The following is a 15,167-nucleotide window of genomic DNA, read 5'->3' on the forward strand; positions in this document are numbered from 1 at the left end:
CCTTCTGATTTTTATAATGTATTGTCTGAAATCAAACACAGATAAACTGTGTACTTACTTTGTTGTGTCAGGAGCCTTTCTTGGTATCATCTTTATCAGGAACGTACAAAACCAAAATTTGTAGATGTATGCTTTTTTTTATGATTAAATATACACGAGGAAATAAATCAAAAGGAAACTAAACGGGATGGTAAAAAATGGAGGCAGTCTGAAGGAACTAAGATTTTAGCACTTGAAACGAGGGTCGATTCATAACGCATAGCGTTTATGCATGCTTGATTGAAATACAATGAATGTTCAACTGGAAAGTTATTGGTACCATGTTGAAAATTCATATGATAAATATATTTCTATTTCTAATAGTTTTCTTTTGTGCGTGCTTTATCTGTTTTATTTTGTTTTATTTTGTGTTTGTTGTTTTTTCTTTTTTTCTATTTTTTTATTGGGTCGAATGCATTTACCGAACCCACGCCCTACTTCACGTTTGAAGTACGAGACCACGGAGACGTGATTTGAGAGAGCGTAACCATCACAAAATGGTACAGATAGAAAATAATGGTAATAATGTTTTTTCGCATAAAAATACATTACTTCTTAAATAATAATTATATTTAAAGTTAAAATCAAAAGAAACACGGATTGACATGTTACATTTCATTCCACTTCATTGGACACGGGAAAAGATTTAATCACCACTAAACTACATTAAGTGTATATACATACAAAGAAACACATTTACACACATAACAGATTTAAGAATCTATGGATTGAAAACAAAACATCTTCATCACAACGGTGAATTTATATGTTCATGGAGGTTTGTTCTTTTATTTCAGGTATTGTTAATATTTCTATTACAAAGCTTTAATTGTTTTTTCACGATTCTTTTCATTGATCGGTCGTCCTTAATATGCATGAAATATTTGCCACTGGACGTTAAGCAATCAACAATCATTATCATTAATCGCCACATCAATTTAGGAGACTTAATTACAATGTATGAAGTCACAATTTAATTATAATGGCTTGAAACCGAAAACGAATGAATTGTGTAAAAATATATTATTATGCAATTAAATTTTTTACATGCACATGTTGTATATTGTATAATGTTATCTATCTATTTCCATATTAACAACCATTAAGGAAATAAAATTTTGACCACGATGACTTACAGATCAGGGTAACTTTGATTCATCATTGAACAACCATTACGCTGTTATGTAACACACAATTTATATTCGGTATAGATAATAAATACAAGTAAATATGTTAATAAATATAAGATGTATTCAACTAATGTCCTATTAAACAATTATGAAATTACATCATATTGATAAAAGATAAATTATTATATATATGACAAAGTTTCCCAGCATATATTATGCTTTCACCGTCAGTAATTTTATATGAATGAAAAGAGATGTGGGATAAACGTCAATGAGACAGTAACCAAACGACAAAAATAACCCTACACTCTGAACTGTATGTGTGTCATGGCAAATATGTCCGTTCCGTTCCTTTTCACATAAATGGTGTCATAATCTTCTATGACTAGAAAGTATAATATATGACATTTCACATTCAACCACAAAATACATCACACGTGAGGAGCAGGAATGGAAACTTAGATGAATTTTTCAAACAGAATAAAATTTAATTGGGATCCCATTGCAACACATTCCGTTTATTGAAATTTAAAACACTGCTCGCGTTTTGACAGTATACTAGTAAGCTATTTTGAAGAAGTGACTCACCCTCTGCCGCAGCAAAGCTTTGCGAAGAGCGACTTCTGTTGGACTATCGGACCGTCGGATTAACGGACTGTCGAACTATCGAACTGTCGGAATTTCGGGGTGTCGGATTATAGCTACGTTCCTCCTTACAGGCGACACTTTACTTTTATTTCAAGATGTAATTCTAAACACTATTATAGACATTTTTTGGCAGTGCTTGTAACATATCGCACAAACAAGTGCGTGTGACTGTTTACATCCTGTTTGCTACATTACCATTCTTTTGGCGTATGTAACATCAACCTTATTACACCTTAAAACTATAAAAGAAATCCTTTTCTTATTTGAAAGTATATTATTCAAAATCCAAGTGGCAATAGTTTTTGTATATATTTGTGAATGGAATCATCCAAATTAATTTCGAATCAGTTTTTCGTGACAGCTTACGTGTTACATGGTTCATCAAGTATTCTTTCATTTTCAGACATTGTATTTCTGTCATCAACTAAAAATAGTTGACAAACAGTGATAAACGACAAACGAAAAGTCTTTCGTTGTAATTTTAAATCACAGTAAACGATTATGAGTAAAAAAAATGTAAATGAGACAATAACACTACAAAAAAAAAAAAAAAAAAATCCAAACGAGTAATAAAAAAGAAAACTTTCTAGGTCCACATACAACAGTCCTCATCATAGTTAATCCATGAAATAATCTTGAATCAGAATAAGAGGCTCTGGATGGATGGTCCTTAATTTCTGTATTCCTTGAATTTTTGGGACATTTTTCTGTATCTTTAGAAAAAATGCCTATTCTGTAAAAGTCTCATGAAAATGATTGTATTATTGATTGTTCAAGTAAATGGGCGATTTCTTCATTTCTTCATTTCTGTAACCAGTATTGTATTACCGTATTCTTTTATTTTCCAGTTATTCTTTATATTGTTGCACCCAATTATTCTCTATTCTTTATACTTTTGCTCATTTTTCTCTTTTCATTATTTATTATGTTCATTATTCTTTATCCTGTAAACCCCATCCAGACCCTCATATAATGTGTAACTATGTCAAAAGAAAGACTACGCATACAACCATCCACCATCAACCAACATCAAATTCTTTATAGGACAAAACAGTGCGCAGTAATAGACGAAATTTCTGGGAAGACACAGAACCATATGCCGAGTGTAATTTATGTTTTTGTATCTCCTTTTTTTGAACCCGATTACATTAAAAAAGCCAATTAAAGGTAGAGTAGAGCACTGGATGTCACCGTATCAAAGAATATTCGTTAAAAAAGTAATGAAGACAAAAAAATAAATATTATAATTTGTTTAGAAAAGCTGTAATTATAGGAATTATATCGTAGATGCATTTTAATTTATTCGGGAATTTTAAAAATTACTAATTACATTTGGAGTTCCTTTCTTAATCATATTTCATCAGAAAAGCTGTAATTATAGGAATTATATCGTAGATAGATATAAGAAGATGTGGTATGAGATGCATTTTAATTTATTTGGGAATTTTAAAAATTACTAATTACATTTGGAGTTCCTTTCTTAATCATATTTCATCAGAAAAGCTGTAATTATAGGAATTATATCGTAGATAGATATAAGAAGATGTGGTATGAGATGCATTTTAATTTATTCGGGAATTTAAAAAAATTACTAATTACATTTGGAGTTCCTTTCTTAATCATATTTCATCAAGTGCTGTCATATCTAATATTTTTAGATTCCAAATTAAAAAGAAGCTACAACGATTTAATAGAACTTGCGAAAATTGTCTTTAGTCACAATTGCTTTAGAATCAATCGTACCAGACCAGCTGCGGATCCAGGATTTTGAAAAAAGTAGGCCCACACTAGACAAAGTTTGGAGTGGGACATGTAAAAAGTATATGCATTAACAGTCGATGCATTACATGTAACCATATATGTAGCACCATAAGGGGACCATGTCCCCCTGGGCCCCATACATTCTTTAAACTCGTTAGTTTTTGTCTTAAGTTATACAACGGAATGTGATTTTTTTACTTTCTGTCCTTTAGAGAATGGTTTGTCAATGACAGATCTTTACAAGTCTGTAAAATAAATCTATAATTAGCATTTCTGTGTTGACATGAATTATTATTGATATTGTCATAAATAGAAAGGAACTGTTTACAATACTTTGAATGTTTCGATAACTAAGGATTTTCTACCCCAGGAACAAATTACCTTAGCTGTATTTGGCAAAACCTTCGAAATTTTGTGTCCTCATTGCTCTTTAACTTAGAACTTTATTTGGCCTTTTTAACTTTTTTTATTCGAGTGTCACTGGTGAGTCTTTTGTAGTCGAAACACGGGTCTGGCGTACACTATTTTAATCCTGTTATCTATGATGAGGTTTTAAAATAAATTTATAATAAGGCAATACTAGGATAACCAAATACTGATGTCTAGATGTCTTTTGTGTAATTTGTGTTGTTATAGGTAGCTGTCTCATTGACGTATACTCCGCACATTCGTTTCTAAATGCGAGTTTGAACCCGTTCGTGGCAAGGTTTGTTCGACTCCGATCTTAATCTTAGAATTGCCGAAGATCGGTTGTTTTCTCCGACGGCATACCCATGCTTCCTCCATCAATTAAACCTGGCCGCCATGATATAGCGTACAGTGCTGAAAATGGCATAAAATACCAAGAATCAATAACTCAAATCGATCCTTTATCGATAAGATGGAGACACCCATTGATAACTTAAATCGATCCTTTATCGATAAGATAGAGATACCCATTGGTAACTTAAATCGATCCTTTATCGATAAGATGGAGATACCTATTGATAACTCAAATCGATCCTTTAACGATAAGATAGAGATGCTCATTGATAACTCAAATCGATACTTTAACCATAAAAAGGAGGTACCCATTGATAACTCAAATCGATCCTTTGTCGATAAGATGGAGATACCTATTGATCACTCAAATCGATCCTTTATCGATAAGATGGAGATACCTATTGATAACTCAAATCGATCATTTATCGATAAGATGGAGATACCTATTGATAACTCAAATCGATCCTTTAACGATAAGATAGAGATACTCATTGATAACTCAAATCAATACTTTAACGATAAAAAGGAGATACCCATTGATAACTCAAATCGATCCTTTGTCGATAAGATGGAGATACCTATTGATAACTCAAATCGATCATTTATCGATAAGATGGAAATACCCATTGAACACCAGAAGTATGACCATTTTTGGGTTATAGATAGTTGAAGGACTGAAGATGAAACTAACGACGTGTGCTACATCAATCAAAATATCAAATCCGTTGAAAGGTCTTTGACGTTTATTAAGGATTGTCAGGTGCAGCTATGCATGGAAGTATTATTTTTTTGCATGAATTCAGCAACTTAAAGTAATAAACAGATTTGGTACAAATGCAAATACGACACGAGACGAAAAATATTATTTTTACCGAACCCATATATAAAAAAATAAAACTTTACTATAATATTAATATATCTTACATTTAAGAAACAAAAATTCTATTCAGTTCAAGGGTCGAACTTTGGTATAATGAAATATTATACAATAATCATTTATAACTTCGATTAACTGATTGGTTCATTTCATTAAACAGGAAACAGGAAGCCGATTGCGTGTCAATAATTATAGCTGATACAAGCAAAGTTTATACGAAATACAAAATATAGCTTCTTTCAAAGTAATAATAAGATCCTTCACACTGTCACAACAATACTTGACTACGGTCAAAGTATTAAATTAAATGTTGTAAATCATTTACAAATACAAGAATTTGGTAATTCAATGATAGTAGTTGGAATGATAAAATTCCTACACCTGATAAATGGAAAAGAGGTTCCACACTATAAACACGAAAAAAGGTAATTGATTTACATGTATAATTACTTGATATCTTGAGATATAATTAACCGTTTTTGTTACATTCTTTTTTTATTTGTTCATTCCCTTTTTCTCTTCTATTTTAATCGCAGGAAACATTAAATGATTTATTATGACAATTTTACGAATTGAAAAAGGGAATGGGAATGAAAAAATATATGGATTTTTAACGTCCTTCGACAAGTATTATATGAAATGAATAAATAAAATAAAAATAAAAGTATCTTAACTTATACATGTTATGTAAAATGAATACGAACGTTTCTTTTCATTAATCTTACACGCCGAACCAGATTTTTATCGTGCTAGTTTATATTTTTAGTCCGCAGGAAGACATGTTACCACACCAGGACACAATAATCTGATTTCCGAAAGGGCCAGTCTAGGGAAGCGATAATACTCATGTTAAAGTCTTTGGTTAAAAATCATTAAAGATACATTTACCAGGCTTAAAATTTGGTGTAACATACGTGCGTTTCTTCTACATAAGACTGCTCGAAATAAAACAAAAAGAAGAGCAAATAAAAAATGAAGTTGAAGATCATTAAAAACCAAAATGTTGTGCCAAATACGACTAACGCTATCTATGCCTGTGAGTAGTGTTTCGAATAATTCAATATTTTATAAACATTCGGGGTTCAAACCCAACGACACCCGAAACATATGCGAGCAATCTGTCAAATAGAAATACAATTTGTCGTTGTATTATTAGTGTTGCATCATCATTTTCTTCAGTTGGTAAAACGCGAAATAACATTGAATATGAACTAGGATGACAACGGTCTGCAAACTGTTACTCTCTATAATGATTTTGATTCAAGATTTGCAAGGTTCAAAACAGTTCAACCAAACCATTGAGTTTTTTGCTTGTTGAAAATGTTAATTATCGATGTTATTTATTATTTGTTTTATTATTATTTTGACTTGTTTGATGACCAGAATAGATAACACAATCCAGGATGTGAAAACAAATTCTTTTCAGTTTTGCTAAGCTCTGCTGTCACTTTAGCAAGGACTGAACTAGCTTTAGATAGTTTTTTTTTTTTTTTTTTTTACTTTGCAGTACTTTTAATAATTCTATGATTCGGTAGCATTTAGTTTAATTTTCATGAAGATGTTTTGACAAAATAGCTTATCATCGCCTCCTGTTTTATGTGTCCCAAGACAGGAGTCTTACCAATAAAATATTTAAATGTTGATGTAAGATCTTCAATTTTACCTGTTTATTTTATTTTCTTCTTGAACTCGGAGCGAAATAAAGGTTTTTTAATTGTTTAGATGCAAGTTTAAAAATGTTTAAGATCTCATTATGACCTTTTACTTGATATAGAAATATGACGATGGGGTAAGACTGCCTATGAGACAACTCTCCACCAGTTACAAAATGACGTAGAAGTAAGCAACTATAGGTCACCATACGGGCTTCAACAATAAGCAAAACCCATTCCGCATAGCAAGTTATAAAAGGCACCGAAATGACCAATGTAAGACAATTCTTACGAGAAAAGTAATGGCCTGATTTATGTTCAAAACAATAAACGAAAAAAAAATATGATATACAGCAACAAACGGCAACCTCTGAATTACAGGTTCCTGACTTGGGACAGACACATACAGAATGTGGGGGGTGGGGGGTTGAAATATTAGCGGGCGCCAAACTCTCTCCCTAAACCTGATGGCTTTTATAATATGTACTCTTGAATTGTTGGGTTTCAAACTCGTTTACCTTACTCTATGTTCCCTTTTATTGCTATAAGTGTGTGGTAATATTTATTTAAATTGCTTTCATTACTAGGAAAGGGGGTTTTCTCTTACCCTGAAAAATAATTATATAATCTAAAATTAATTTACGAACTGTTAATGACGTGTTTATTTAAAACAATAAGAGTTTGAAGGGTCTAACTTCTGATTCCTATCTTTATATTCAGATATACACATATCTGTCATGTATCATTATTTGCTTTAGCATCCTTAATAATTCAGCAGTGTACTTCAGAGTGTGTAACAACTTTATTTCCATTTTAGTATTTTGAATGTATTAGCTAATTCTGCATGTTATAGTAAACGAAATAAATTATGTATCTTTTCGATGTAGATGGAATACGGGGTACATTTTTTCCTTTCCATTTGAGTTTAACAATTTCAAATTTAATAAATTATCTTTATCTGTTATCAAATCTTTTAGCAAATATTTGGATGTTAACAGTTTAAGTCGTATTGACTCATTTATACATGCAGAACATCTCCAATCATTAAATATATATTTACGTACAAAATGGACTAACCGCAATGGCTATACTATTCCCAGAGTACTGACTATTTATTAAATGACAAACATCTTCGGCAATATCTGTTTGAGTTTGATTTTTTATAGAGAGGATTGTCGGCTCTACAACATCAAATAGATGTCATTTTATGTAGCATTGCATTTCACCGTATTCTATGAAAATTGGCACAGATATCGTTCAATTTCATGTCAGCACCTTTGGTCACTTGACCTCTTTGATGCGTCTTCTTCTTCATCCCTTCTATACCGATTGTAACTGTTTTATACATTTATATTGTGAAAATATATTTTAGTCAGGTAATCCACACAATGGAAAAGAACGAAATTACACAATTTGAAGGTTTTGAAATAGACGGTCTTGAGAAGTTCCCTTTTTCTGGCATCAAAGTCATTGGAGCAATACATGTTGGACTAAGTGTCACGTGCATGATTCTAGGAATAATCAATGTTGTGACCTTTGTAGTAATGGATGAATCTCCAACATTTACTGACAAAGCCTTAAAGGAAAAACAGGAACTAGCAATGCAGATCTCTATATCGTCTACGCCAATGTGGTGTGGTATATGGGTAAGAAAAGACTTACTTATATAAGTAATGTTTGAAGTATACGATCTTGATATTACAAACATATATCGAACTCGGAAAATAATTTACACTCCAGGATAATGGAAAGAGCAAACCCAATAAACTATTTATACGACTGTAAACCTATGAGATTTAGAATAATTCACTATTCGGAAATACTGCAGTACCACAGCTAGCTAGTCAATTATTTTGTGCATAAACGTTTTTCAATCTTGAAAGTAAAGGGATTTTATTTATTATCCTTTTTTCTGTTTTTAATGATAATTATACGTATTTCTTTTTTTTCTTCAAACAACTGTTTGGTCTTTTTTAAAACTTAATTATTTTTTTTCAAAGGAATATACCGCCACCCTTTTTATTTCAATTTGTTAATTTTGCGTTTCCTTTATTCAATATCATTGGATGATACGGACCAGAACAGACCATTAAATCTTTAAATACGAAGACATTCTTGTCGATAATATTTTTCAGTTCTGCATGTGTGGTACTATGGCGCTTAATATATCAAGACAAAAGAAGTCTAGTATTTACTGCTTTGTGAGTATAAACGTATTTTATGTACAAAATTTTTTTCAAACATTTTACAGATAACCTAATGCTAAAAGCTCTCTCTTATTCATAATCCCAAAAACTTAAGGAGTAAAACCACTTATTCATAGCCCTATTGCTTTCTATGTAAAATTCTACAATTTTAGCATTCATAGCTATTTTGTTTTAAATATTAATATAGTGACAGTCATTTTATATTAAAATTATGCCTTATCCTGGCTTTTACTGAAATATTCAACATACATTTACATGTAATTGCATATTAGAGCGCATTGAAGTTTTGTAGTACAAAAACAGATACTTTCTGATCAGAGGAGGCAAATATGCTCTCCTATTTTAATTTCGTTATTCAAAAGATAAAAGTGAGAATGGAAATAGGGAAAGTGTCAAAGAGACAACAGCCTGACCAAAGAGCAGAATACAGCCCAAGGCCACCAATGGGTTTTCAACCCAGCGAGAAAATCCAGCACCCTGAGGCAGGCCTCAGCTGGCCCCTAAACAAAAATGTGTACTAGTTCAGTGAAAATGGAGAAACTTTCAACAATGGTTTTTCAGTGATACCAAGTCCCTTAATAGTTATCAAAGGTACCAGGATTATAATTTAATACGCCAGACGCGCGTTTCGTCTACATAAGACTCATCAGTGACGCTCAGGTTAAAATAGTTATAAAGCCAAACAAGTACAAAGTTGGAAGAGCATTGAGGACCCAAAATTCAAAAAAATTGTGCCAAATACGGCTAAGGTAATCTATTCCTGGGATAAGAAAATTCTTAGTTTTTCGAAAAATTCAAAGTTAAATCTTTCATTGAATACTAAAATCACTCAAATATTTGACTTATTTTCTTATTCATATGGGTTTATAAGATTGAGCATCGGTAAACTACTGTTGCCTCTAATCTAATACTACTAAAATATTTTATACACATATGATGAACACAATAAAAAGATCTTCGACAAGACATGATATCTACATATAATTTACTAGCACAGAATAACGTAAATGAAATTTATGTTCGTGGTTACTTTTGTTTTTACAGAAAATGTCTTTCTTGATACTGAGTATTTTATGTTCAGCGTTGTTTGGTCCTGCCTGCGCATGTGTAAATGCATATGAAGCTTTACTGGTAGGTGCAAACATATTAGTATAATGTTATTGGATAGTTATTTACATAAAATACCTGCTTTATAGTAAGTTTACGCACGGTTCTTGATTTTCATAAGACCATACCCTAAGAATTCATATTGTTATGATAGTGTGTTATTTATATGTTAAATCCTTGTTGTATAGTTAATATAGAAAGCAAAATGCGGTAATATATTTATTTTGACTTTTTATCTTTAACTTTAAACATTTTTGTAATCATATAATAAAAAGACTTCAAATTTGCAGCGACATGGGCTTTACAGTACCGACTACAAATGGCTGGTTCCGCTGCTTATAGCATTCTTTGCATTCAATGAAATTGTAGTCAGTATCATATCAGCGATAGCGTGTTGCTGTTGTGCAACATTAAAAGAAACAAAGGTAAGTTATACTAAAACTCTAAATGTAGTTATCAGTATAGAACTGAAACACTATGTATGATATAAGGTAAGTTTAAATATGAAAGATAAACTTAAAAGTTGTTACAATTCAGCAGCCGGTTGTACGAACGTGGTATTAGCCTAATGGGTCATTAAGTCTTCATTAAGCCTTTATAATGCATTAGGCTAATGAAGACTTAATGACTCATTAGTCTAATGACACGTTCGTACAACCGGCTGCTGCTCTCTAAATGTAAGTTAAACCGCCTCTCCACATGTTGAACTTAAGCACTCAATTTAGAAGTTAAACTTCAGCAACAATTTAGAATAACACTGCATTTCTCAATATAAAAGTGACACCCCAGCTCTTAATATAGAAGTTAAACGTTAGCTCTCTCTTCAACTTTGTACTTCATTTGACTTTAAAAATAAATTTGATTCAAGCGTGACTGACAAGTCTTTTGTAGACGAAACGTGCGTATCTGGCGTATAAAATTATCAGCCTGGCATCTTTGATGATTTTTTCTATATACGTTGCACTTAAATGGTACTATACACAAGGCTTTGTATCTTTACATTGGTATTCATACTTTTATTTTTCAAACTTACTGTCGGATCTTATTCAATAAATTACCTTTTTGTTCCTGATTGGTAATTTTTCAAGTTCAAGCAGATGTTATCATCAATTTTCATTATTTTTCTATTATCTCTTGTCCCATATTCAAAATAATTGATTTGCTTAGAAAATATTGAATGTTAACAATTTTACCAACATACAGTCTTCAACAATAGACATATGTCTACAGATGGGCTCTGCACTAAATCATCCCGAGCCGAGACTAAAACAATTGTGAATAAATTAAACAGAAACTTATAAAGATCTGCCATTACTTTTTATGAACATTTTCAGCGTAATAGTAGTTTATGTAGAAGACTTTGAAATTTGTATAATTTGTGTTTGTTCCTTTTTGTATCTTTGATTATAATATTAACTTCGATTTTTTAGTATTTCAGTTTTTGGGTTCTGACTATCGTTAAAATTAGACAAGTAGCTTATTTTTCTTTTGAGATTTTATGTCGTAGGGTTGTAACTCACCCTATTTGTACCATTTATAAAATAAAAGCATTAAATTAAATGTCTTTTGGTTTTTATATGTCGTTTGGTTACTTTCCGATTGTCGTATACCCAACATTACATTTTAGTCCTATGTATATTGTGTATGATAGGTTACAATATGGACAGCGGATGTAGCGTTAAATCGTATAACACTTTTCTATAATAATAACCCAATACAATAAACATGCATTAATTACCTATTTTGTTTTCTTTTGAATATTTTTGTCTAGGTAAGAGTGCTGTTGACGCCAAATATTCAAACACAGCATAAACTAATAAAACAAGAATTCCAGACACGGCCTGGTAACCCACATTTACAGCGAGACTACTTACAAGACAATAGAGATATATTTAGGATCATCAACAGAAATCAACAGCGCAATATTGGTGAACAACCAATGTTTAAAACACATTCTAAGAATATAACAACACTAAGATCAAATTTTACAGCAGACCATATAATATATAACAACATTCCTGATTAATGCTGGATGACAAATCTGATTTTGGCTTCAGATTGAATCCAAAAGAGTTTTTGGAACCGTTCTTTTCATAAAATAATATAATTTTTTTATATAAATAAATTATGTTGATCCCTTTCGCTACGTTAAACACACTTTGTTATACTCACGACCAAAACCAACAAGCTTCCAAGCGGCATCGTCGTCCTTTGGTTTAACACATTAATCTCTCAAACTGTTAAGACCGTTTTGAAAAAAAGTACTGACTTTGATTATACTAAGGTGATCTAGGTGGTTTCTTGTATTCTTTGTAGCCCGATTCGGTCATGTTTAAGTACATGTACATGAAACTTCCAATAAACGTATGATTCTATCCCTGTTGACTACTCCACTAGAGCCGTGAACATTCCGTCCAAATGTGTGTCTAGACATGCACATCGAATAAGAAAATTGAGAAAAAAGACTTTCTACATCCACTGGTATGAAGTACATTTCACTTTTAGAACTTATTTTATTTTCCCATTGCTAGTAATTATGATCGAAGGAGACTTGGGATATATGTCAATAAGAGACCGCAATCCAGAACAAGATTTACTATCTAAAAAACAACAGAGGCGGTTGTAATTCGATAAAAAAGGAAACGGTCAAATGAAAGGTTTTCCATTACAAATATGTCTTATGCTTTCGATTACAAAACAAGATTGATACCGCTGTTACTATAAAGAGGAAATTTGTCGAAAGGATTATTCTGTGAATTATATTCTTATTGTGATCTTTAGGTGTCGCTAGCTTGAGTCTGGTGTAGATTCCTTACTGTAAACGTAGCCATCAAGATCTTTCGATTGGCACTCTTTTGTAAAAGTATCTATCAAAAATTCAAAAATTTCAAAATGATGAGAACTTTTTAATTGTGTCGTGTACTTGGCCTGGTATATTAGATATAGCCTGGTATATGAGATATAATTATCGCCAAAAACAGTAAATTTAAACGAGAATACAACTTTATACAAATTATTTAAAAACAGAGCAATCCCACATATATTGATTAAATATTCATTCTCCGATAAAAAGGTGGTGGTCGTTTAAGCAGAAGGTTACAAGCTTTCGGCGGTAATTTTTAACCTGTAAACCACTGCGTTTTCGGCTGGTTTACCAACAATTTGATCAAGATATAGAAATCCTCCCTGATTTCGTTTTTCGACAAAAGACGTTTGACTTGAAAACCAATGTCTTTTTCCGACGCAACAGAATCTAGATTTGTAAAATCAGAATCTCTATATAGTGCAGGTAAACGAGTTTTGTTTTCTAGACGAACTTCTGATTTCATTTTATTTTCATTTTTTTTTTGTGCTTCTTCGTTACATTTGTTTGTTTTTATAGTGATTAAGATGATAACACAATGTTGACTGCTGTACCCCTATTTTTGACATTTTTACCTATTGTATCTGTTTGTTTTGTTCACGCATCGTTGTCAATATAATGGAATTTGATGCGACTGTCATACGAGTGAGAGGTTTAGCTAGCTATAAAACCAGGTTCAATCCACCATTTTCTACATAAGAAAATGCCTGTACCAAGTCAGGAATACGACAGTTGTTATCCATTCGTTTGATGTGTTTGAACTTTTGATTTTGCCATTTGATTGGGGACTTTCCTTTTTGAATTTTCCTCGGAGTAAAGTATTTTTGTGATTTTACTTTTTATATGTTACGGATGTAGTTCACCCGAATTATCGTTGTCTTGTGATGCTGATAACATACTATACGGTTTAATTTTGTGTATAATGGAATGAGCTGAAAGTGGGACCATTAGAAAATATGGCTTTGTTTTCAGATTTGACACTTTCGTGGATTGACAGTCATGGTACGACACAACAAAGTCTGTGACATTGTTCCCCATCCTAGGAAAATAATAATTCTCTAAAACGATCTAGTGTATTTTGAATTTCGCTATGACCACATAGCGGCGAGCCATGTACCATAAGGTATAAACTATCGATATTTCTGTGGGAGCAGATAACTGCTATGTGGACTTAGCATTAACATTTGTAATAAAATATATGAAAATAGTGGAATTAACTATTTTTGGAGTGTAAAAAATTCTTTGGATGTTTAGATAAATTACGTGCTTTTGATGATCCTTTAGATTCTGTTGACAGTTTTGACTTTTCAACACTTTACACTACACTTCCACTCAATCTTATCAAACAAAAGTTTTCCTATTCAATTAAATGATCGTTTGGTAAATCAAATATATTTGCTGCAACTCATTTAAAGCCTTCTTCTCTAATGAGAAAGGTAAATATGCTAGATATACTTACTAGAGGTGTGATGAGATGATTGAAGCTGTTAATTTTTCTCCTTGATAATATTGATGTACGTTTCGGCAAAATTTTTTATCGACAGGTTGTAGGTATTCCTTTGAGCACCAATTGCGCCCCTTTAATAGCAGACTTGTTCTTGTACTGTTATGAATCACAGTTTATGACCAAACTCAGTAAAGACCCGTCTAAATTGCATTTAATTGATAAATTCAACAACATTTACCGTTATCTTGATGATACTTTTTCGTTAAATAATCAGGAATTTTCTAAATATACTGCCGAAATTTATACAAAGGAACTTATTTTAAATAAATCAAATATGAACGGCAATAACCGTCTTTTTCTAGATTTAGATATTTCAGTTTTACACGGGAAACTCTACACTGAAATTTACGACAAAAGGGACGATCTTTCGTTTCCTATTGTAAATTTTCCTTTTTTGGACGGTGATGTTCCTTTGGCACTATCTTACCATATATCACAACTCGTTTGCTATGCCCGTGTCTGTTGTGACGTTTTGGATTTCAATGAACGTAATCTATGTGTTACTGGTAAATCATTAAGTCAGGGATTTCGTTACCACAAGTTACTTAAAACCTTTACTGAATTCTTCCATAAATATAAAGATTTGGTTTTGAAGTTTGGTTGTACCTGTAAAA

General features: G+C 31.8%; 1 protein-coding gene across 2 annotated transcripts; it reads left to right on the top strand.

Annotated features, from left to right (window-relative positions):
• The first annotated feature begins 709 nt into the window (after window positions 1–709).
• LOC127729690 (uncharacterized) lies at window positions 710–12,324 on the top strand. Of its 2 annotated transcripts, none has more exons than XM_052237539.1 (6): window positions 710–817; window positions 8,242–8,515; window positions 9,005–9,070; window positions 10,121–10,207; window positions 10,474–10,608; window positions 11,955–12,324. In XM_052237539.1, exons 2-6 carry the CDS (start codon window positions 8,258–8,260, stop codon window positions 12,207–12,209), a joined length of 801 nt encoding a protein of 266 aa, XP_052093499.1. In that variant the 5' UTR covers window positions 710–817; window positions 8,242–8,257; the 3' UTR covers window positions 12,210–12,324. The 2 variants fall into 2 exon arrangements, with proteins under 2 accessions (XP_052093499.1, XP_052093498.1); XM_052237538.1 differs by lacking the exon at window positions 710–817 and adding an exon at window positions 5,502–5,642.
• Window positions 12,325–15,167: the final 2,843 nt, after the last annotated feature.

The sequence above is a fragment of the Mytilus californianus genome, unplaced genomic scaffold, assembly GCF_021869535.1.
Source record: "Mytilus californianus isolate M0D057914Y unplaced genomic scaffold, xbMytCali1.0.p SCAF_2, whole genome shotgun sequence".
Taxonomy (NCBI): domain Eukaryota; kingdom Metazoa; phylum Mollusca; class Bivalvia; order Mytilida; family Mytilidae; genus Mytilus; species Mytilus californianus.

Bases quoted from the DNA above. Each gene is read 5' to 3' on its own strand.
- LOC127729690 (XM_052237538.1), top strand. From the start codon at position 5,566: ATGATAGTAGTTGGAATGATAAAATTCCTACACCTGATAAATGGAAAA. The intron at 8,516-9,004 runs GTAAGAAAAGAC...AATATTTTTCAG, and splicing joins CAATGTGGTGTGGTATATGG to TTCTGCATGTGTGGTACTAT. The intron at 10,609-11,954 runs GTAAGTTATACT...ATTTTTGTCTAG, and splicing joins CAACATTAAAAGAAACAAAG to GTAAGAGTGCTGTTGACGCC.